Below are 24,631 nucleotides of genomic sequence, written 5' to 3'. Positions count from 1 at the left end.
CAGCACCATGTGCGTGCTGCTCAGTGGCCTCCAACAATGACGCCATCTGGTGACTACAAACAGAATGTACATACATGACAATACCCCCCTCTGAGATCTTAACATAGAAAATAGGTGCAGGAGTAGGCCATTCGGCCCTTCGAGCCTGCACCACCATTCAATATGATCATGGCTGATCATGCAACTTCAGTACCCCACTCCTGCCTTCTCTCCATATCCCCTGATCCCTTTAGCCATAAGGGCCACATCTAACTCCCTTTTGAATATGTCCAACGAACTGGACTCAACAACTTTCTGTGGTAGAGAATTCCACAGGTTCACCACTCTCTGGGTGAAGAAGTTTCTCTTCATCTCGGTCCTATATGGCTTATCCCTTAACCTTAGACTGTGACCCCTGGTTCTGGACTTCCCCAACATTCTTATCGGGAACATTCTTATCACAGTCTTTCACAGGTTGAGACGGTCCGGTGCTTTACGTTTCTGGGTTGACTGTCTCAGTTCGATTCTGGCCTTGGGTGAATGTTCGGAGTCTGTTGTGGCTGGTGGCTGGATGGTGGCCATGTCAGGAATTGCAAGTCCATTTTTATTGAACAAGTCCGTGATGGAAATTCCGGGTTCACTGATGACCCTTGAGTCCACTGAAGGCTGCTGGTAGGTCGGTTGGTCTTCGACAGTTTCTTTGTCCGACTGCTCTGGCTTGTCTGTGTGCCTCAGCTTTGTTTGATCCATGTGTTTCCTGCAAGTTTGCCCATTCTTGAGCTTAATAACAAATACTCTGTTGCCTTCCTTGGCCATGACCGTACCAGCGATCCATTTGGGACCCTGACCATAATTCAACACATATACAGGACCATTCACAGAAATTTTGTGTGACACAGTTGCACGATCATGGTACTCTGTATTCAACATGATTACTTAAATCCGGGTGTACAAGAGATAACTTGGTCTTAAGACCTCTTTTCATCATGAGTTCAGCAGGCGACACCCCTGTGAGTGTGTGGGGTCTTGTCCTGTAACTCAGCAGTATGCAAGACAAGCGGGTCTGCAGTGACCCTTGTCCGCGTCAATACCAGGCCACCAGACGTGGGATCTGGCTATGGCCTTCATGAGAACGATCCCCGGTGCTCGCGGTGGAGCTCCCGGACAAATGCCTCTCTGCCTCGCAGAGGCATGACTACTCGGCTGCCCCACATCAGGCAGTCTGCTTGTAGTGATAGCTCATGCATGCGCCTGTGAAAGGGTTTTAATTCCTCGGGGCAGACATCGCAAGCCTCTGCCCAGTCACCGGTTAGGACACATCTTTTTACTAAGGATAACGTGGGGACGCTGGCCATCCAGGCTCTGATTTGACGAGCCGTCATGGGCGAACCTGTGGACTCAAAGGCATTGATTGCCATGACTATCTCACAGTCCTGTTCGTCAGACCCTTCCGTGGTCGCCAGGGGTAGCCTGCTGAGCACTTTGGCACAGTTGTCTGTGCCTGGTCTGTGCCTTATGGTATAGTCGTAGGACGCCAGCATGAGTGCCCACCGTTGAATTCGCGCCGAGGCGTTGGCGTTTATTGCCTTGCTCTCGGATAGGAGGAACGTGAGGGGCTTGTGGTCGGTTTCTAACGCGAACTTGGCCCCGAAACGGTATTGGTGCATCTTTTTGACACCGTACACGCTCGCGAGCGCCTCCTTCTCTACCATTCCATACCTGCGCTCCGCCCGCGAAAGCGACCTGGAGGCATAAGCTATGGGTTGTAATTTGCCCGCACTTTTGACATGTTGCAAAACGCACCCGACCCCATACGCTGACGCATCGCATGTGAGAACTAGCTTTTTACCTGGGTCAAAGAAAGTCAAAACACTGTTGGAACACAGAAGGTTGCGTGCCTTATTGAAGGCGCGTTCCTGGGCGTCCCCCCAAAACCAATCGCACCCCTTCCTGAGTAGCACGTGGAGAGGCTCCAGCAGTGTGCTTAAGTTCTGCATAAAGTTCCCAAAGTAATTGAGTAGCCCAAGAAAGGCGCGCAGTTCTGAGACATTCTGGGGCCTGGGTAGATTCCATCAGCGGCAATCCTTCTGCCCAAAAATTCAACCTCGGGTTCGAGAAACAGGCACTTGGATTTCTTGACTTGTAGGCCTACCCGATCCAACAGCTTTTGTACTTCCTCCAAATTACGGAGATGGGAGTCAGTGTCCCTGCCCGTGATAAGTACGTCGTCTTGAAATACAACCGTCCCCGGGATGGACTTGAGCAGACTCTCCATGTTGCGCTTGAATATGGCAGCTGCCGACCTGATGCTGAATGGGCATCGATTGTACATGAAAAGTCCTCGATGTGTGTTGATGGTGGTAAGTAGCTTGGATTCCTCGGTCAATTCTTGCGTCATATACGCAGATGTGAGGTCTAATTTTGAGAAAAGTTTACCTCCAGCCAATGTGGCAAATAAGTCCTCCGCTCTGGGCAGCGGGTACTGGTCCTGTAGGGAGACACTGTTGATGGTAGATTTGTAGTCCCCACAGATTCGTACGGATCCATCAGGCTTCATGACTGGGACGATGGGACTTGCCCAGTCGCTAAATTCCACAGGTGATATAATGCCTTCCCGCAGAAGCCTATCTAGTTCGTGTTCAATCTTCTCCCTCATCGCATAGGGTACAGCTCTGGCCTTGTGATGGACCGGTCTAGCATTCTGTGTGATGTAGATTTTGGCTTTGGCCCCTTTGAAAGTGCCCACACCTGGCTGAAAGAGATGTTCAAATCGCTTTATAACTGTTGAGCAGGAGGTCCGTTCCTCTAATGACATGGCATGGACATCATCCCATTTCCAGTTTAGTTTTGCCAGCCAGCTTCTCCCCAGCAGTGCTGGGGGGGTCTCCGGGACAATCCACAGGGGAAGTCGGTTCACTGTCCCTTTGTGTGTGACAGAGAGCATGGCGCTGCCGAGGACTGGTACGATTTCTTTGGTATAGGTCCTTAGTTTGGTGTCGACCCTTGTGAGTTTTGGTCTGTCTCTTTTATGTGGCCACAGTTGTTCAAATTGTTGAGCGCCCATGAGAGATTGACTTGCTCCCGTATCCAGCTCCATGTTGACAGATATCCAGTTGAGTATAACCCTCATCATTATAGGAGGCGTCCTGTTGTAGGAGCAGCGGCCATTGATCGTGTTGACCCGCTGTATACCAGTGTCCCGGGTACTGTCCCCACCGTTTTTTTGCACATGCGGGCCAAATGCCCTGTATATTCACAATTTCTGCAAACAACCTGCTGAAATCGACATCCCCTTGACGAGTGCCCACCCCCACATCTCCAGCACAGACCTGTTCCATTGTTCAAAGAGTTCCCAAAGAATGAGCTGCATCTGGCTGATCTCTCTTGAGTTTCTCTCAGTTTGTAGTTGATTGCTCGCATTGTGGGTTGATGAGGTGTGAACGGCCGTTCCTGTGGCCCTTGATGGCTTCTGCCTGCTGTCAAGAGCCTGTTCTCCTGGTTTTGTCTGTGTGTGGGGGTAGCAGCTTGTTTAGTGCTGTGAACTTCTTGTTCCAATATTTTGTTAGTTGTCGTACCTGCATTGTAAATCAACCTCGTTTCTTCTTACCCTACCAAGAATGTCTGTGCAACTAGTGCTGCTGCCTCTAAGGTCAGGTTCTTGGTCTCTATGAGCTTTCGGAATATGCCTGCGTGGCCTATTCCTTCAATGAAAAAGTCTCTCAGCATTTCTCTCCTCAGTTCATCGGAGAACTCATAAACTAGAAACCTCCGAAGTTCCGCCACGAAGTCGGGTATGCTCTGGCCCACACAGCGTCTGTAGTTGTAGAACCTGTGTCTAGCCATGTGTAGACTGCTCGCTGGCTTCAGGTGGTCTCTTACCAGTGTGCTCAATTCTTCAAACGACTTGCTTGCTGGTTTCTCAGATCCTTCATTAAAGCGTATGTTTTCGAGCCACAGCTGGTCAAGAGATGGGCTCTTCTCTTGTCTGCCTTATCGTCGCCTAACCAGCCTTTGGTTACAAAGCTTTGCTGGAGCCTTTCTATAAAGTCCTCCCAATTGTCTCCCGCATTGTACTTTTCATCTGATCCGTTGTTCGCCATTCTGTGAATTCTGTAATCCCGTAACTCGTCGCCACTGTGAAGTCCTGTCCCCTCAGTACAGATTCACACGAGGCATGTAGTGAAGTCAAGGTCACTCTGGACCTGCACCTTTATTTCACAGCTCTGGAATGCTGCACTTGCCTGAGACCTGTCCTTATATATCTGTCTCTTGCAAGTGCACCCCTGGTGGTAAGGTATGCTGGTGGTTACAGGTCATATCTTATTACACTCATGTATAGCATGTTGGGTTACAGTTATATATAATAATGTAAGATACATGACACGTGGGACCTGGCGATGGCCTTCATCATCACTATACCATGATGTGTGCTGTGTAACTCACACACATACTTCTCTCTCCCTTTCTTAGGCATTACAACAAGTTTGCCCCAAAATATGCAATCTCCTTGCGACAAATGTATGGGTTGGTCTCCCCGCCCATTTGCTTAGGTATGGCAGACCAATCCCCTTTGAGGATGCAACTCTTTACCACCGATAATATCAGGTCCTGGCTGGTCCAGGTCTTAACTTGTTGAGCCGTGACAGGGGTTCATTCTCTCTCAAAAGCATCCATGATTAACAAGAAATCTGCCGGTTGTGGGCTTTCCACCTCCGGTGTGGGCAACGGCAACCGGCTCAAAGCATCGGCACAATTCTCTGTGCCAGGTCTGTGGCGAATGGCATAATCAAAGCTAGATAATGTCAGCACCCACCTTTGGATGCGAGATGAAGCGTTGGTATTGATACCTTTGCTCTCGGAAAACAACGAAATGAGCGGCTTGTGATCAGTCTCTAATTCGAACCTCAGACCGAACAGTTATTGATGTATCTTTTTAACATCATACATACACACTAAAGCTTCTTTTTCTACCATACTGTAGGGTCTTTCTGCTTTAGACAAACTTTTGGATGCATACGCAACAGGTTGAAGTTTCCCCGACTCATTGGCTTGTTGTAACACGCAACCAATTCCATATTACAATGTGTCACAGGCCAAAACTAAACGTTTACATGGGTTATAATGTACCAGCAGCTTGTTCGAGCAAAGCAGATTGGTGGCTTTCTCGAAAGCTCTGTCTTGCGATGTGCCCCACACACAGTTGTTGCCTTTTCTCAATAGCATGTGCAGTGGTTCAAGTAAGGTTCTCAATTTAGGTAGGAAGTTACCAAAGTAGTTGAGTAGACTCAGGAACGAACGCAGTTCCGTCACGTTCTACGGCTTGGGTGCACTCTTGATGGCTTTGGTTTTCACGTCAGTGGGTCTGATGCCATCAGCGGCGATTTTCCTCCCGAGGAATTCGACCTCCGGTGCCATGAAGACACACGTCGAGCGTTTCAGTCTGAGTCCCACTCTGTCCAAATGCAGTAGAACCTTTTCCAGGTTGTTCAAATGTTCCTTGGAGTCACGGCCGGTGATCAGGATGTCACCTTGGAACACGACAGTTCTGGGAACGGACTACAGTAGACTTTCCATATTCCTCTGGAATATTGCTGCAGCCGAGCGAATTCCAAACGGGCACCTGTGGTAAATAAACAGTCCTTTGCGCGTGTTAATGCACGTAAGTCTCTTCGACGTCTCGACCAACTCCTGCGTCATAGAGGCCGACGTCACGTCCAGTTTTGTGAACGATTTCCCTCCGGCTAGCATCGCAAACAAGTCATCAGCCTTCGGTAACAGGTACTGATCTTGTTTCGAAACCCTGTTGATTGTAGCCTTGTAGTCTCCACAGATTCTGACCGTGCCATCACTTTTCAGCACAGGAACAATGGGGCTGGCCCATTCATTAAATTCAACCGGTGATATGATCCCTTCACGCTGGAGTCTGTCCAGTTCAATTTCGACCTTCTCCCTCATCATATACGGCACTGCCTGAGCTTTATGATGGACGGGTCTTGCATCTGAGTCCACGTGGATCTGCACCTTGGCTCCCGTGAAGTTGCCGATATCCGGTTCGAACAGCGAGGAGGAACTTGTTCAATACTTGGGCACATGTATCTTCCTCCGACGACAATACCTTTATGTCGTTCCAGTCGCATCTGATTTTCTCCAACCAGCTCCTGCCGAGCAGCGCTGGGCCATTGCCTGGAACAGTCCACAGCGGTAACTCGTGAACCACACTGTTATATGACATGTTAATTTGTGCACTGCCAATCACCTTTATCAGTTCTTTGGTGTACGTGCACAACTTGGCGTTAAAAAGCTCAGCCTGGGCCTCACAGTTTTAGTATCCCACAGCTTATTAAATGCCCTCTCATTCATGATCGATTGACTCGCCCGTGTCCAGTTCCATCTGATACGTCCTTACTACACAGTATAAATGCACACGAGGCCCATGCTTGAGAGAAGGTCAGTCTGTGACCTGTCCTTTATTCCTTAGCACTCAAGTGATGAAGGTGGGTGGAGCTTCCCCTTTTATACCTGAAGGTCCAGGTTAGGAGTGTCTCCCACCTAGTGATCAGTGTTCTCACGGTGTACAACTTAGGTCAGTTTATACATGGGTTCCAATGCTGGTTGAATACATGACACCATCGATACCGGTATCTCGTTAAACTTCACGATAATCAAAATTGGTTTACTCTGGGTTATGAAAGAGTACATTCCATACACTTCCTCCTCTGGCATCTCGGATTGCGTGTCCGGATCCGCGCTAGTCTGACTCTCATCCTCCACGTGGTGTGTCGCAGCTCGCTTGCGACACTCTCAGACAGCCTTTGTAACTATATTGCTTAAATCGGCACTGCTGGTGCCGATGATTTCCCCACAACACCAACACGGAGAAGTCGGATACATTGCCGCTGGCGGACTTTGGGCAGCCACAGGCTTCGCGAACGTAGCCGGATAGGCCCTGCCATGTGCCGCTCTACAGTACTTGCCGGGGTTCGGTTCCTCACCGCTATTTGCTTTAGACTCCTGTCCGTCGTCATACAATGATTGAGCGATCTGGATGGCCCTTTCTAAATCCAACTCCTCCACCGCCAGAAGTTTGCACAGGATCACCTCGTGGTTGATACCGATAACGAAGAAGTCCCGCAGCATGTCTGCCAACACCGTGCCGAACTTGCACGGTCCCGCTAGACGTCTCAGGTCAGCAACGAATTCCGCCGCGGTCTGGCCCTCCGATCGAACGTGTGTATAAAACCCGTATCCCAAGATGATGATGCCGTTGTCTGGCTTGAGGTGCTCCCGTACCAATGTACACAACTCCTCGTACGTTTTCTCTGTTGGATCACTAGGCATGAGTAGATTCTTTATCAGACCGTAGATCTTCGAACCGCACACAGTGAGGAACACGGCCCCGCGCCGATCTGCATCGTCAACCTCCTTCATTTTGTTGGCCACGAAGTACTGGTTCAAACGGCTCACAAAGTCTGCCCAATCTTCTCCCTCCACGAATCGCTCTAAAAATCCAATCATGCTCATTTTGCAAACAAAGGTTCTTGTATTCTCGTCGCCAAATGTTGTGTATGCAATAAAGGTTCAAACTGAGTACTGTTTAACTGAACAAGGTACAACCAGGCAAAGTGCCTGACTCACAAAATGGCTGGTCTTTTATACCAGAGCAGCACCATGTGCGCGCTGCTCAGTGGCCTCCAACAATGACACCAAACATGACAAGAGGGGGGACAGAGAAAGAGACAGAGAGTGAGGGAGAGACAGAAAGTGAAGGACAGAGCGAGAGGGTGAGGCACGGGCCGGGGGGGGGGGGGGCAGAGAGAGAGAGAAATGGGTAGAGGCAGAGAGTGAGGGATGGAGGGGCAGAGAGGGGGGGAGAGGCAGAGAGAGGGGGAGGGACAGAGAGAGAGAAAAAGGAAAGAAAGGACAGACAGACAGACTGACAGACTTGCATTTATACAGTGCCTTTCGTGACCACCAGACGTTTGAAAGCGCTTTGCAGCCAATGAAGTACTTTTGGAGTGTAGTCACTGTTGTAATGTGGGAAAGAGAGAGAGAGATGGGATGGGACAGAGAGTGTGGAGGGACAGAGAGGGGAAGGGACGGAGAGAGGGGAGGGATGGAGAGAGAGGGGAAAGATAGATAGAGAGAGTGGAGGGACAGAGAGAGGGGGAGGGACAGAGGGAGAGGGACAGAGAGAGAGGAGAGGGACAGAGAGAGAGGGGAAGGAGAGAGAGAGTGGAGGACAGAAAGAGCAAGTGGAGGGACGGACAGAGAGAGGGGGAGGGACAGAGAGAGAGAGGGGGAGGGACAGACAGAGAGGGGAAGGATAGAGAGAGAGTGAAGGGTCAGAGAGAGAGGGGGAGGGACAGTGACAGAGAGGGGGAGGGACAGACAGAGAGGGGGAGGGACAGACAGAGAGGGGAAGGATAGAGAGAGAGTGAAGGGTCAGAGAGAGAGGGGGAGGGACAGAGAGAGAAGGGACGGAGAGAGAGAGAGTGAAGGGACGGAGGGAGAGGGGGAGGGATGGAGAGAGAGGGGGAGGGACGGAGAGAGAGGGGGAGGGGACGGAGAGAGAGTGAAGGGATGGAGAGAGGGGGAGGGACTGAGAGAGAGTGAAGGGACGGAGAGAGAGTGAAGGGACGGAGAGAGGGGGAGGGACGGAGAGAGAGGGGGAGGAACAGAGAGAGAGGGGGAGGAACAGAGAGAGGGGGAGGGACAGAGAGAGAGGGGGAGGGATGGAGAGAGAGAGTGAAGGGACGGAGAGAGAGGGGGAGGGATGGAGAGAGGGGGGGAGGGGACGGAGAGAGAGTGAAGGGATGGAGAGAGAGGGGGAGGGACGGGGAGAGAGTGAAGGGATGGAGAGAGGGGGAGGGATGGAGAGAGAGGGGGAGGGACAGAGAGAGGTGAGGGATGGAGAGAGAGGTGAGGGACGGAGAGAGATGTGAGGGACGGAGAGAGGTGAGGGACACAGAGAGAGAGGGGGAAGGACAGAGAGAGGGGAGGGTCAGAGAGAGAGGTGAGGGAGAGGGACACAGAGAGGGGGAAGGACAGAGAGGGAGAGAGGGTGGAGAGGGAGAGTGAGGGAGAGCAGATCAGAGGAGGTGCATTCATGAACTGGGCCATCAAAGAAACACCTAGCAAATAAATGTTGAAAGCTGTAAACATCTGAAGTGAGACTGACCTCCTTCTGTTGAGCCGTTCTGGGATAGACCTTACTCATTCTCGATTCCTCATTGAGCCGATGGGATGTGGCAGAGTCTCGCCCTGTTTTTCCCACATTGGTGGAGCTGAATTCACGGTGTGAGTCAGTGACCGGCCTGTGGGAAGACAGTCAGTGTGACCTCACTCATTGATACTGGGTATCACAGTTGGAATCAGATCCTGCTTTGGGTTTTCTTATCGCTTACTTTAGAATCGTACAGCACAGAAGGAGGCCATTCGGCCCATCGTGTCTGTGCCGGCTCTTTGACAGAGCGATCCAATTAGTCCCACTGCCCCGCTCTTTCCCCATAGCTCTGCAAATCTTTCCCCTTCAAGTATTTATCCAATTCACTTTTGAAAGTTACGACTGAATCTGCTTCCACCGCCCTTTCAGGCAGTGCACACAACAATTCACTGCGTCAAAATATTTATCTGTAAGTGCAAAGACTAGTGTAGATCCAGGGGACTGGGAGAGGTAACAAGAACAGCAAAGGAAGACAAAATAGATAGTAAGAGCGGCAAAAAGGAATACAAAAGAAACTTGAGGGATATCAAACAGGACACAAAAAGCTTTTAGAATTATATTAGAAGTAAAAGGATAGTCAAGGGTAATGGGTGCCCTTTAAAATCAGATGTAATACTGCAAATGAAAATAAGGAATTGGCCAGATTTGTTGAATAATTGCTTTGGGGGGAATTGGGGGTGATAAAATATAAAAAACCTCAAACCCGCCTCGAACCCACCAACAGAGGCGGGATGGGGATGGGCGACCAATCCACTCTCAGGAGGTGGGCCTCTCATTTAAATGTTTCAATGAAGATGCGTGCCTCCGATTTTACCTCCATTCAAAACTTTACACAGGCCGGCTGAGTTTCCTGGGCCTCGGGAGGAGAAGTTTGAGCTGACACGGACACGATGGGCCGAATGGCCTCCTGTGTGGTAACTTTCTATGATTCTTTGAGAGAGGGCGCCAGCACAGATTTGTAAAAGGGTAGTTCATGTCTAACAAACCTAATTGCATTTTTGGAGGAAGTAACTAAAGTAGTAGACAGGGGAATGTCAATGGATGCAGTTTATATGGGCTTCCGGAAGTCAATTGACAAGATTCCACCCTCTCTCTCTCCGGCCCTCTCCCTCTCTCTCTCCATCCCTCTACTCTCTCTCTCTCTGTCCCTCCCCTCTCTCTCTCCGTCCCTCCAGTCTCTCTCTCTCTCTCTGTCTCTCCCCCTCTCTCTCCGTCCCTCCCTTCTTACTCTCTGTCCCTCCCCCTCTCTCTCCGTCCCTGCCCCTCTCTCTCTCTCTCTGTGTCCCTCTGGCTAAAATCAAAGCTCCTGGAATTGCAGGCAAGTTATTGACTTGGTTAGGAGATTGGTTAGGCGGTAGAACACAGAGAGAGTAGGGATCACGGGTATGTACTCGAATTGGAAGGAAGTGACTCGTGACGTCCCATAAGGATCTGTGCGGGGGCTTCATCAGTTTATTATATTTATTCATGACTTAGATAACGCAATAGAGGAGACTATATCCAAGTCTGTCGATGGCGCAAAGATTGGTGGCATACAAGGAGTGTAGATGGGAGCAAAGAATTATAAAGAGACTTTGATTGATTAAGTCAGTGGGCAAAACTGTGGCAGATCAGGCAAGTGTGAGGGCAACCATTTTGGCCAAAAAAGTATAGATCCCAGTATTATTTAAATGGTGAAAAGTTCGGAACTGTGGAGGTCCAGAGAGATTTAGGGGTCCGTGTACACAGATCACTAAAATGTTGTCATGTACAAAAATAATTAAAAAGTCTAATAGAATGTTAGCTTTTGTAACTAGAGGACTAGAATATAAGAACATAAGAAATAGCAGAAGTAGACCATTCGGCCCCTCGAGCCTGCCACGCCATTCAATAAGATCATGGCTGATCTGATCTTGGCCTCAACTCCACTTCCCTACCCGCTCCCCATAACCCTTGACTCCCTTATCGTTCAAAGATCTGTCTATCTCCACCTTAAATATACTCAATGACCCAACCTCCACAGCTCTCTGGGGTAGAGAATTCCACAGATTCACGACCCTCCTCATCTCCGTTTTAAATGGGCGACTCCTTATTCTGAGATTATGCCCCCTAGTTCTAGATTCCCCCACGAGGGGAAACATCTTCTCTGCATCTACTCTGTCAAGCCCCCTCAGAATCTTATACATTGCAATAAGATCACCTCTCATTCTTCGACAGGAGAACAATCCCAACTTCTCTAGTCTCTCCACATAACTAAAGTCCCTCGTCCCTTTACACACTATTATATCTCCTTGCTCCCTTTTGTAATCACTCCGTGCTGTGCATGTGCTGGTGAAATGCTGCAAGGCCATCTGTTCACATGCCGGCCTAAACTGTCCCCTGGAGGTGCATGAGGGCCTGCTGATTCCTGCTTCCCTCTTCCCCATCCCGACCCAGGCCTCCTGCTTTCTGCCTCTCCCCGCCTGAGATCAGGAAGTTTCAAATGGGAGAAATCGAAGAACAAGACTCCCGTCCGACCACATGGCATTGGTGATCCAACGTGTGGCACTCGTCAGTCCGTCATCGGCAGTCCCTTGCTTCCACTCTTAAAATGAGTCCTCAGGTGGCTGAACAGTCCAATACGAGAACCACAGTCCTTGTCACAGGTGGGACAGATAGTCGTTGAGGGTAAGGGGTGGGTGGGACTCGTTTGCCGCACGCTTTTTCCACTGAATGCGCTTAATTTCTGCAAGCTCTCAGCGATGAGACTCGAGTTGCTCAGCGCCCTCCCTGCTGCACTTCCTCCACTTAGCCTTAGTCTTTGGCCAGGGTCTCCCAGGTGTCAGTGGGGATGTTGCACTTTAACAGGGAGGCTTTGAGGGTGTCCTTGTAACGTTTCCGCTGCGCACCTTTGGCTCGTTTGCCGTGAAGGAGTTCCGAGTAGAGCGCTTGCTTTGGGAGTCTCATGTCTGGCATGCGGACAATATGGCCTGCCCAGGGGAGCTGGTCAGTGCTTCGATGCTGGGGATGTTGGCCTGGACGAGGAGACTAACGTTGGTGCATCTGTCCTCCCAGGGGATTTGTAGGATTTTGCGGAGACATCGTTGGTGGTATTACTCCAGCGACTTGAGGTGTCTACTGTACACCATGTCTCTGAGCCATACAGGAGGGCAAGTATTACTACAGCCCTGTACACCATGAGCTTGGTGGCAGATTTGAAGGCCTGGTCTTCAAACACTCTTTTCCTCAGGCGGCCGAAGGCCGCACTGGCGCACTGGAGGCGGTGTTGGATCTCGTCATCAATGTCTGCTCTTGTAAGCATGGGCCTTACGCTAAACATCCGTAACACAAAGGTCCTCCACCAGCCTGTCCTCGCCGCACAGCACTGCCCCCCCAGTCATCAAGATCCACGGCGCGGCCCTGGACAACATGAACCATTTCCCATACCTCGGGAGCCTCTAATCAACAAGAGCAGACATTGATGATGAGTGGCATTAGTTCCGCAGTGGTAGCCACATAGCATAGAAGGAGGTCATTCGGCCCATCGTGCCTGTGCCGGCTCTCTGAAACTGCTATCTAATTAGCCCCACTCCCCCATCTCTTTCCCCACAGCCCTGCAAAACTTTCACCTTCAAGTATTAATCCAATGCCCTTTAGAAAGTTACTATTGAATCTGCTTCCACAGCCCTTTCAGGCAGCGCGTTCCCGATCATCAACCTGCTGCCTTACAAATGTTCTCCTCGCCTCCCGTCTGGTTCTTTTGTCAATGAGTTTAACTCTGTGTCCTCTGGTTACTGACCCCCCTGCCACAGGAAACAGTTTCTCCTATCTGCTCTATTCTGAACACCTCTATTAAATGTACCCTTAACCTTCTCTGCTCGAAGGAGAACAATCCCAGCTTCTCGAGTAAACGCTCCACATCACTGAACCCACATCCCTGGTACCGAGGTACATCTCCAGGACCTAGGTCTGAATCCAGTCCTGCCTGATGGGATAAAAGACTCCTGTTTCTCTGTCGGGTTTTATGTGAAATGAGCTTGGAAACTCGACGCATTTCGTGACAAGCATGTGGTTGCAGGGGGGGAAAAACTGCCCATAATTTGGCGCAAATCTCACTCAGAAAGGTCGCAGAATCGCTGCTGTGGAAAAAGCTTGCACTGGTTGCTGCACTCTGCATCAGGGATTGCTAACCCTCCCAGAATGCAGCATGGGCCTCCCGGAATGGGCCAAGGATCACCTGGAATGGGGCAAGGATCTCCCGGAATGGATCTCATGGAATGGGGCACATATCTGCAAGAATGGGCATGGACCTGTCAGAACGGGGCAAAGAGCTTAAGGAATGGGTCATGGATCTAACGCAATGGGATCTCCCAGAATGGTGCATGCATAGAATCATAGATATTTACAGCACGGAAGGAGGCCATTCGGCCCATCATGTCCGTGCCGGCCAATAAAGAGCTATCCAGTCTAATCCCACTTTCGAGCTCTAGGTCCATAGCCCTGCAGGTTACAGCATTTCAAGTGCACATCCAAGTACTTTTCAATTGTGGTGAGGATATCTGCCTCTGCCACCCTTTCAGGCAGTGAGTTCCAGACCCCCACCACCCTCTGGGTGAAAAAATATCCCCTCAAATCCCCTCTAAACTTTCTACCAAATAATTTAAATATATGTCCTCTGGTTGTCAACCTCTCTGCTAAGGGAAATAGGTCTGTCCTATCCACTCTATCTAGGCCCCTCATCATTTTAAACACCTCAATAATGTTTCCCTTCAGCCGCCTCTGTTCCAAGGAAAACAAACCCAGCTTATCCAATCTTTCCTCATCACTAAAATTCTCCAGACCAGGCAGCATCCTAGTAAATATCCTCTGTACGCTCTCCAGTGCAATCACATCTTTCCTGTAATGTGGTGACCAGAACTGTGCTCAGTACTCCAGCTGCGGCCTAACCAGTGTTTTATACAGTTCAAGCATAATCTCCCCGCTTTTGTATTCTACGCCTCGGCTAATAAAGGCAAGTATTTTGTATGCCATCTTAGCCACCTTAACTACCTGGCCTGCTACCTTCAGGAGTCTGTGGACATCTACTGGATTGGTGCATGATCCCCCGGAATGGGGAAAGAAGCCCCCAGAATGCGGCACGGACTTTCCGAATGGGGATCGGATCTCATGGGTGGGCTATGGACCTCCTGTAATGGGCCATGGCTCACCAGGAATGCGGCACGGATCTTCCAGAATGAGGCATAGGTCCGCTAGAATAAGGCATGCGTCTCATTGAATGGGACAGGAATCTCATGGAATAGGGCATAGATCTCTCAGAAAGGAGCAAGTACCTCTTAGAACGCAGCACAGACCTCCTGGAATAGGGAACGGATCTCATGGAATTGGGGGCATGGATCTCATGGATTGGGCAATGAGGCAGGGAGCACCTGGAGTTGTGCATGGGCCTCATTGAATGGGGCATGAATATCTCAGAATGGGGAGAAGACCTTTCGGCATGATGCATAGATCGCCGGGAATAGGGCATGGATCTTATGGAACGGGGCCTGAATTCCCGGAATGGGGTATAGATATCTCAGAATGGGGCACGATCTCATGGAATGGGGTACAGATGTTTCAGAATTCGGTATCGATCATGTACCTACCAGAATGGATCATGGATCTACCGGAATGGGGCACGTACCTACCGTAATGGATCATGAAAATACCGGAATGGATCATGGACCTACCGAAACAGATCATGGACCTACCGGAATGGATCATGGACCTACCGGAATGGATTATGGATCTACCGGAATGGATCTACTGGAATGGAGCATGTTCCGACCGGAATGGAGCATGTACCTACCGGAATGGATCATGGACCTACTGGAATGGATCATGTACCCACCGGAATGGAGCACTGACCTCCCGGAATAGAGCACGGACCTACTGGAATGGATCATGGACCTACCGGAATGGAGCACGGACCTACTGGAATGAAGCAAGGACCTACCTGAATGGAGCACGGATCTACCGGAATGGAGCATGTATGTACCTACCGGAATGGATCACAGACCTAACGGGATGGATCACGGACCTACCGGAATGGAGCATGTAACTACCGGAATGGATCACGAATCTACCAGAATGGAGCACTGACCGACCAGAATGGACAACGGAGCTACCGGAATGGATCATGGACCTACCGGAATGGAGAACGGACCGACCGGAATGGGGCACATACCTACCGGAATAGAGCACGGACCTACCGGAATGGATCATGGACCTACCGGAATGGAGCACGGACCTACTGGAATGGAGCACGGACCTACCGGAATGGAGCATGTACCTACTGGAATGGAGCATGTATGTACCTACCGGAATGGATCACGGACCTAACGGAATGGATCATGGACCTACCGGAATGGAGCATGTAACTACCGGAATGGATCACAAATCTACCAGAATGGAGCACGGACCTACCGAAATGGATCATGGATCTACCGGAATGGATTATGTACCTACCGGACTGGAGAACGGACGTACCGGAATGGGGCACGTACCTACCGGAATGGATCATGGACTGACCGGAATGGATCATGGATCTACTGGAATAGATCACAGACCTACCGGAATGGATCACGGACCTACCGGAATCGATCATGGACCTATCGGAATGGAGCACAGACCTACCAGAATGGGTCATGGACCTACAATTAACGGATATGATGTAATTGGCATCACGGAGACATGGATCCAGGGTGACCAAGGCTGGGAACTCAACATCCAGGCGTATTCAACATTTAGGAAGGATAGGCAGAGAGGAAAAGGAGGCGGGGTGGCATTGCTGGTTAAAGAGGAAATTAATTCAATAGTAAGGAAGGACATTAGCTTGGATGATGTGGAATCGGTATGGGTGGAGCTGCGGAATTCCAAAGGGCAGAAAACGCTAGTGGGAGTTGTGTACAGACCACCAAACAGTAGCAGTGAGGTTGGGGACAGCATCAAACAAGAAATAAGGGATGTGTGCAATAAAGGTACAGCAGTTATCATGGGCGACTTTAATCTACATATTGATTGGGCTAACCAAACTGGTAGCAATGCGGTGGAGGAGGATTTCCTGGAGTGAATAGGGATGGTTTTCTAGACCAATACGTCAAGGAACCAACTAGAGAGCTGGCCATCCTAGACTGGGTGATGTGTAGTGAGAAGGGACTAATTAGCAATCTTGTTGTGCGAGGCCCCTTGGGGAAGAGTGACCATAATATGGTAGAATTCTTTAAGATGGAGAGTGACACAGTTAATTCGGAAACTAGGGTCCTGAACTTCAGGAAAGGTAACTTCGACGGTATGAGGCGTGAATTGGCTAGAATAGACTGGCAAAGGATACTTAAAGGGTTGACAATGGATAAGCAATGGATGAACTTCAGCAATTGTACATCCCTTTCTGGAGTAAAAATAAAATGGGGAAGGTGGCTCAACCATGGCTAACAAGGGAAATTAAGGATAGTGTTAAAACCAAGCAAGAGGCATATAAATTGGCTAGAAAAAGCAACAAACCTGAAAACTGGGAGAAATTTAGAATTCAGCAGAGGAGGACTAAGGGTTTAATTAAGAGGGGGAAAAGAGAGTATGAGTGGAAACTTGCAGGAAACATAAAAACTGACTGCAAAAGCTTCGATAAATATGTGACGAGAAAAAGATTAGTGAAGACAAACGTAAGTCCCTTGCAGCCGGATTCAGGCGAATTTATAATGGGGAACAAAGAAATGGCAGACCAATTGAACAAATACTTCGGTTCCATCTTTATGAAGGAAGACACAAATAACCTTCCGAATCTACTAGGGGACAGTGGGTCAAGTGAGAAGGAGGAACTGAAGGATATCCTTATTAGGTGGGAAATTGTGTTAGGGAAATTGATGGGGATGAAGGCCGATAAATCCCCGGGGCCTGATAGTCTGAATCCCAGAGTACTTAAGGAACTGGCCCTCGAAATAGTGGATGCATTGGTGATGATTTTCCAAAAGTCTATCGACTCTGGATCAGTTCCTATGGACTGGAGGGGAGTTAATGTAACACCACTTTTTAAAAAGGGAGGGAGAGAGAAAACTGGTAATTATAGACCGGTTAGCCAGTAATAGGGAAAATGTTGGAATCAATTATTAAGGATGAAATAGCAGCACATTTGGAAAGCGGTGACAGGATCGGATCAAGTCAGCATGGATTTATGAAAGGGAAATCATGCTTGACGAATCTTCTGGAATTTTTTGAGGATGTAACTAGCAGAGTGGACAAGGGAGAACCAGTGGTTGTGGTGTATTTGGACTTTCAAAAGGCTTTTGACAAGGTCCCGCACAAGAGATTGGTGTGCAAAATTAAAGCACATGGTATTAGGGGTAATGTACTGACATGGATAGAGAACTGGTTGGCAGACAGGAAGCAGAGAGTCGGGATAAATGGGTCCTTTTCAGAATGACAGGTAGTTACTAGTGGGGTGCCACAGGGCTCAGTACTGGGACCCCAGCTCTTTACATTATACATTAACGAATTAGATGAAGGAATTGAGTGTAATATCTCCAAGTTTGCAGATGACACTAAACTGGGTGGCGGTGTGAGCTGTGAGGAGAACGCTTAGAGGCTGCAGGGTAACTTGGACAGGTTAGGTGAGTGGCCAAATGCATGGCAGATGTAGTATGATGTGGATAAATGTGAGGGTATCCATTTTGGAGGCAAAAACACGAAGGCAGAATATTATCTGAATGGCGGCAGATTAGGAAAAGTGGAGGTGCAACGAGACCTGGGTGTCATGGTTCATCAGTCATTGAAAGTGGGCACGCAGGTACAGCAGGCGGTGAAGAAGGCAAATGGTATGTTGGCTTTCATAGCGAGGGGATTTGAGTATAGGAGCAGGGAGGTCTTACTGCAGTTGTGCAGGGCCTTAGTGAGGCCACACCTGGAATATTGTGTTCAGTTTTGGTCTCCTAGTCTGAGGAAGGACGTTCTTGCTATTGCGGGGGTGCAGCGAAGGTTCACCAGACTGATTCCAGGGATGGCTGGACTGTCATATGAGGAGAGACTGGATCGACTGGGCCTTTATTCACTGGAGTTTAAAAGGATGAGAGGGAATCTCGTAGAGACATATAAGATTCTGACGGGATGGGACAGGTTAGATGCGGGAAGAATGTTCCCGATGTTGGGGAAGTCCAGAACCAGAGGACATAGTCTTAGGATAAGAGGTAGGCCATTTAGGACTGAGATGAGGAGAAATTTCTTCAGTCAGAGAGTTGTTAACCTGTGGAATTCCCTGCCGAAGAGAGTTCTTGATGCCAGTTCATTGGATATATTCAAGAGGGGGTTAGATATGGCCCTTAAGGCTAAGGGGATCAAGGGGTATGGAGAGAAAGCAGGAAAGGGGTACTGAGGGAATAATCAGCCATGATCTTATTGAATGGTGTGCAGGCTCGAAGGGCCGAATGGTCTAATCCTGCATCTAGTTTCTATGTTTCTATCGGAATGGAGCACGAAGCTACCGGAATGGAGCACGGAGCTACCGGAATGGAGCACGGACCTACCGGAATGGATCATGGGCCTACCAAAATGGGGCACGGACCTACCGAAATCGATCATGTACCCACCGGAAAGAATCATATAGCTATCGATATGGAGCTACCGGAAAGGATCATGTACCTACCGGAATGGGGCACGGACCTACCGGAGTGGATCATGTACCAACCGGAATGGATCATGGACCTAGCGGAATGGAGCTTGGAGCTACCGGAATGGATCATGAACCTACCAGAATGGATCATGGACCTACCGGAATGGATCATGAACCTACCGGAATGGATCATGGACCGACCGGAATGGGGCACGGACCAACCGGAATGGATCATACACCTACCAGAATGGATCACGGACCTACCGGAACGGAGCATGGAGCTAGTGGAATGGGGCACGGACCTATCAGAATAGATCATGAACTTACCGGAATGGATCATGGACCTACCGGAATGGAGCAGGAAGCTACCGGAATGGATTATGGGCCTACCTGAATGGATTATGGGCCTACCTGAATGGACCATGGACCTACCGGAATACAGCAGGGAGCTACCGGAATGGATTATGGGCCTATCTGAATGAACCATGGACCCACCGGAATGGAGCACGGAGCTACCGGAATGGATCATTGCCCTACCGGAATGGATCAAGGGCCTAACGGAATGGATCAATGGCCTAACGGAATTGATCATGAGCCAACCGGAATGGATGATGTACCTACCGGAATGGATCATGGATGTACACAGAATGGGGTACGGACCTATCGGCCATGGCTGACAGACCTATCGAAATGGAGCATGTACCGACCGGAATGCGGCATGGACCTACCGAAATGGACCATGGACCTATCGAAATGGAGCAGGGACTGACTGGAATGGGGCACGGACCTACCGAGTTGGATCCTGTACCTGCCAGAATGGATCATGTAGCTACTGAAATGGAGCTACCCGAATGGAGAATGGACCTACCGAAATGGATCATGTACCTACCGGAATGCAGCAGGGATCTTTACCGGAATGGATCGTGTACCTTCTGGAATGGAGCACGGACCTACCGGAATGGAGCATGGACCTAATAGAATGGATCACAGACCTACCGGAATGGAGCGTGAACCTACCGGAATGGATCATGTACCATCCGAAATGAAGAACGGATCTACCGGAATGGAGCATGGACCTACTGGAATGGAGCACGGACCTACCGGAATGGATCATGGACTTACAGGAATGGAGCATAGAGGGACCGGAATGGAGCACGGAGGGACCGGAATGGAGCACGGAAATACTGGAATGGAGCATGGACCTACCGGAATGGATCATGTACCTACCGGAATGGAGCATGGACCAACCGGAATAGGGCATGTACCTACCAGAATGGAGCACGGGCCTACCGGAATGGATCATGTACCAACCGTAATGGGCCGTGGACCTTCTGGAATGGATCACAGACCTACCGGAATGGAGCATGGACCTAATAGAATGGATCACAGACCTACCGGAATGGAGCACGAAGCTACTGGAATGGAGCACGAAGCTACTGGAATGGAGCACGGAGCTACCGGAATGGAGCATGGACCTACCGGAATGGATCATATACCTACCAGGGGCACGGTCCTATCGGATTTGATCATGGACGTATCGGAATGGATCATGTAGCTACCGAAATGGACTACCGGAATGGATCAGGTACCTACCGGAATGGGGTATGGACCTACTGGAATGGGGAACAGAGCTACCGGAATGGAGCACGGGCCTACCGGAATGGATCATGTACCAACCGGAATGAGGCACGGTCCTACTGAAATGGATCATGGACCTACTGGAATGGAGCATGAAGCTACCGGAATGGCGCACGGACCTACCAGAATGGATCATGGACCGAGCAGAATGGAGCATGGAGCTACCGGAATGGATAATAAATCTTCTATAAATGGATGTCGGACCGACCGGAATGGAGCACGGACCTGATGGAATGGATCGTGGACCTACCAGAATGGATCATGTACCTACGGGAATGGAGCGTGGACCGACCGGAATGGAGTACGGGTCTACCGGAATGGCTGATGGCCCTATCGAAATGGAGCGTGGACCGACCGGATCGCGGCAGGGACCCACCAGAATGGGGCATGGACCTACCAGAATGGAGCACGAAGCTACCGGAATGGAACATGAAGCTACCGGAATGGATCATGGACCTAGCGGAATGGGGCATGGACCTATCAGAAAGGATCATGGGCCTAACGGAATGGAGCACAAAGCTACCGGAATGGAGCATGAAGCTACTGGAATGGAGCACGGACCTACCAGAATGGATCATGGACCTACCGGAATGGATCATGTACCATCCGAAATGAAGAACGGATCTACCGGAATGGAGCATGGACCTACTGGAATGGAGCACGGACCTACCGGAATGGATCATGGACTTACAGGAATGGAGCACAGAGGGACCGGAATGGAGCACGGAAGGACCGGAATGGAGCACGGAAATACTGGAATGGAGCATGGACCTACCGGAATGGATCATGTACCTACCGGAATGGAGCATGGACCAACCGGAATAGGGCATGTACCTACCAGAATGGAGCACGGGCCTACCGGAATGGATCATGTACCAACCGTAATGGGCCGTGGACCTTCTGGAATGGATCACAGACCTACCGGAATGGAGCATGGACCTAATAGAATGGATCACAGACCTACCGGAATGGAGCACGAAGCTACTGGAATGGAGCACGAAGCTACTGGAATGGAGCACGGAGCTACCGGAATGGAGCACGGACCTACCGGAATGGATCATATACCTACCAGGGGCACGGTCCTATCGGATTTGATCATGGACGTATCGGAATGGATCATGTAGCTACCGAAATGGACTACCGGAATGGATCAGGTACCTACCGGAATGGGGTATGGACCTACTGGAATGGGGAACAGAGCTACCGGAATGGAGCACGGGCCTACCGGAATGGATCATGTACCAACTGGAATGAGGCACGGTCCTACTGAAATGGATCATGGACCTACTGGAATGGAGCATGAAGCTACCGGAATGGAGCACGGTCCTACTGGAATGGATCATGGACCTACCGGAATGGATCGTGGACCTACCGGAATGGATCATGTACCTACGGGAATGGAGCGTGGACCGACCGGAATGGAGTACGGGTCTACCGGAATGGCTGATGGCCCTATCGAAATGGAGCGTGGACCGACCGGATCGTGGCAGGGACCCACCAGAATGGGGCATGGACCTACCAGAATGGAGCACGAAGCTACCGGAATGGAACATGAAGCTACCGGAATGGATCATGGACCTAGCGGAATGGGGCATGGACCTATCAGAAAGGATCATGGGCCTAACGGAATGGAGCACGAAGCTACCGGAATGGAGCATGAAGCTACTGGAATGGAGCACGGACCTACCAGAATGGATCATGGACCTACCGGAATGGATTATGCATCTACTAGAATGGATCATGTACCTTCCGGAATGGATCATGAACTGACTGGAATGGAGCACGGACCCACCGGAATGGAGCACGAAGCTACCGGAATGGATCATGGAGCTACCGAAATGGATCACGGACCGACTGGAATGGATCATGGGCCTACCAAAATGGGGCACGGACCTACCAGAATCGATCATGTACCTGCCGGAAAGGATCATGTAGCTACCGAAATGGAGCTACCGGAATGGATTATGTACCTACCGGAATGGGGTATGGACCTACTGGAAAGGGGAACAGAGCGACCGGAATGGATCATGGATGTACCGAAATGGATCATGTACCTACTGGAATGGAGCACGGAGCTACTGGAATGGAGCATGGACCTCCCAGAATCGATCATGAACCTGCCGTAAATGGATGTCGGACCGAACGGAATGGAGCATGGACCTACCGGAATGGAGAACGGACCTACCAGAATGGATCATGGACCGACCGGAATGGAGCACGGACCTACCGGAATGGAGCACGGAATTACCGGAATGGAGCACGGAATTAGCGGAATGGATCATGGGCCTACCAGAATGGAGCATGATCCTACCGGAATTGAACACGAAGCTACTGGAATGGAGCACGGAGCCTACGGAATGGATTATGGATCTACCGGAATGGAGCATGGACCTACAGGAATGGAGCACGGAGATACCGGAATGGATTATGGACCTACCGGAATGGAGCATGGAGCAACTGGAATGGAGCACGGACCTGCCGGAATGGATCACGTACCTACCGGAATGGAGCATGGACCTACAGGAATGGAGCACGGAGCTACCGGAATGAATTATGGACATACCGAATGGAGCACGGAGCAACTGGAATGGAGCACAGACCTGCCGGAATGGATCACATACCTACCGGAATGGAGCTTGGAACTATCGGAAGGGATCATGGGCCTATCGGAATGGATCATGGGCCTACCGAAATGGAGCACGGAGCTACTGGAATGGAGCACAGAACTACTGGAATGGATCATGGGCCTACCGGAATGGATCAAGGGCCTACCGGAATTACTCATGGGCCTACCAGAATGGAGCATGGATCTACCGTAATGGAGCATAAAGCTACCGGAGTGGATCAGCGACTAACCGGAATGGATTATGTACCTATGGGAATGGATAATGGATCTGCCAGAATGGGGCACAGACCTACCGGAATGGATCATGAACCTACAGGAATGGAGCATGGACTGACTGGAATGGGGTAACGACCTACCGGAATGGCTGATGGACCTATCGAAATGGATCATGGGCCCGGAATGGGGCATGGACCGACTGGAATGGGGCACAGAGCTACCGGAATGGGGCACAGAGCTACCGGAATGGGGCACGGAGCTACTGGAATGGAGCACGGACCTATCGAAATGGATCATGGGCCTACCAGAATGGATCATGTACCTACCGGAATGGGGCACGGACCGACCGGAATGGATCATGCACCTACTGGAATAGATCATGTACCTACGAGAATGGAGCATGGACCGACCTGAATGGGGCATGGATCTACCTGAATGGATCACGGACTTTTCGGAATGGAGCATGGACTGACCGGAGTAAGAACGGACTTACCGGAATGGATCACGGCTGTATCGGAATGGATCATGTAGCTACCGAAACGCAGCCACCCTGAATGGATCATGTACCTACCGGAATGGATCATGGACCTACCGAAATGGATCATGTACCTACGGGAATGGAGCACGGAGCTACCAGAATGGAGCACGGACCTACCGGAATGGAGCATGGACTGACCGGAATGGAGCACGGACTGACCGGAATGGATCATGTACTCACCGGAATTGAGCATGGACCTACCGGAATGGGGCACGGACGTACCTGAATGGATTATAAACTTTTCGGAATGGAGCATGGACCGACCAGAATGGGGAACGGACCAACCGGAATGGATCACGGACCGACCGGAATAGAACATGGAGCTACCAGAGTGGATTATGGATCTATCAGAATGGATCATGTGCCTACCATAAAAAGATGTCGGACCGAACGGGATGGAGCATTGACCTACCGGAATGGCTCATGAACCTACCGGAATGGATCATGAACCGACCGGAATGCGGCACGGATCTTCCGGAATGGATCATGGACCTACCGGAAGGGATCATGTATCTCCCGGAATGGAGCATGGACCTACTGGAATGGATCATGGGCCTAACAAAATGAGGCACGGACCTACCAGAATCGATCATGTACCTGCCGGAAAGGATCATATAGCTACCGAAATGCAGCTACCGGAATGGATCATGTACCAACTGGAATGGGGCATGGACCGACTGGAATATGGAACAGAGCAACCGAAATGGAGCACGGACCTACCGGAATGGATTATGTAGAAACCGGAATGGAGAACGGATCTACCGGAATGGATCATGTACCTACTGGAATGGATCATGGACCAACTGGAATGGGCCA

General features: G+C 50.2%; 1 protein-coding gene across 1 annotated transcript in view; it reads right to left on the bottom strand.

Moving 5' to 3' along the window:
* The window catches only part of LOC139230265 (uncharacterized), a 209,895-nt gene that overhangs the window by 96,446 nt on the left and 88,818 nt on the right, over positions 1–24,631 (bottom strand). Inside the window, exon 4 of the mRNA XM_070862095.1 lies at positions 9,158–9,293. Within this exon, the coding sequence (XP_070718196.1) occupies positions 9,158–9,196 (39 nt within the window). The 5' untranslated portion in view covers positions 9,197–9,293. The remainder of the gene's footprint in view (positions 1–9,157; positions 9,294–24,631) is intronic.

The sequence above is a fragment of the Pristiophorus japonicus genome, chromosome 19 (assembly GCF_044704955.1).
Source record: "Pristiophorus japonicus isolate sPriJap1 chromosome 19, sPriJap1.hap1, whole genome shotgun sequence".
Taxonomy (NCBI): Eukaryota; Metazoa; Chordata; class Chondrichthyes; family Pristiophoridae; genus Pristiophorus; species Pristiophorus japonicus.
The sequence above is the reverse complement of the archived record's forward strand: the minus strand, read 5'-3'. Positions and strand labels throughout refer to the sequence as shown.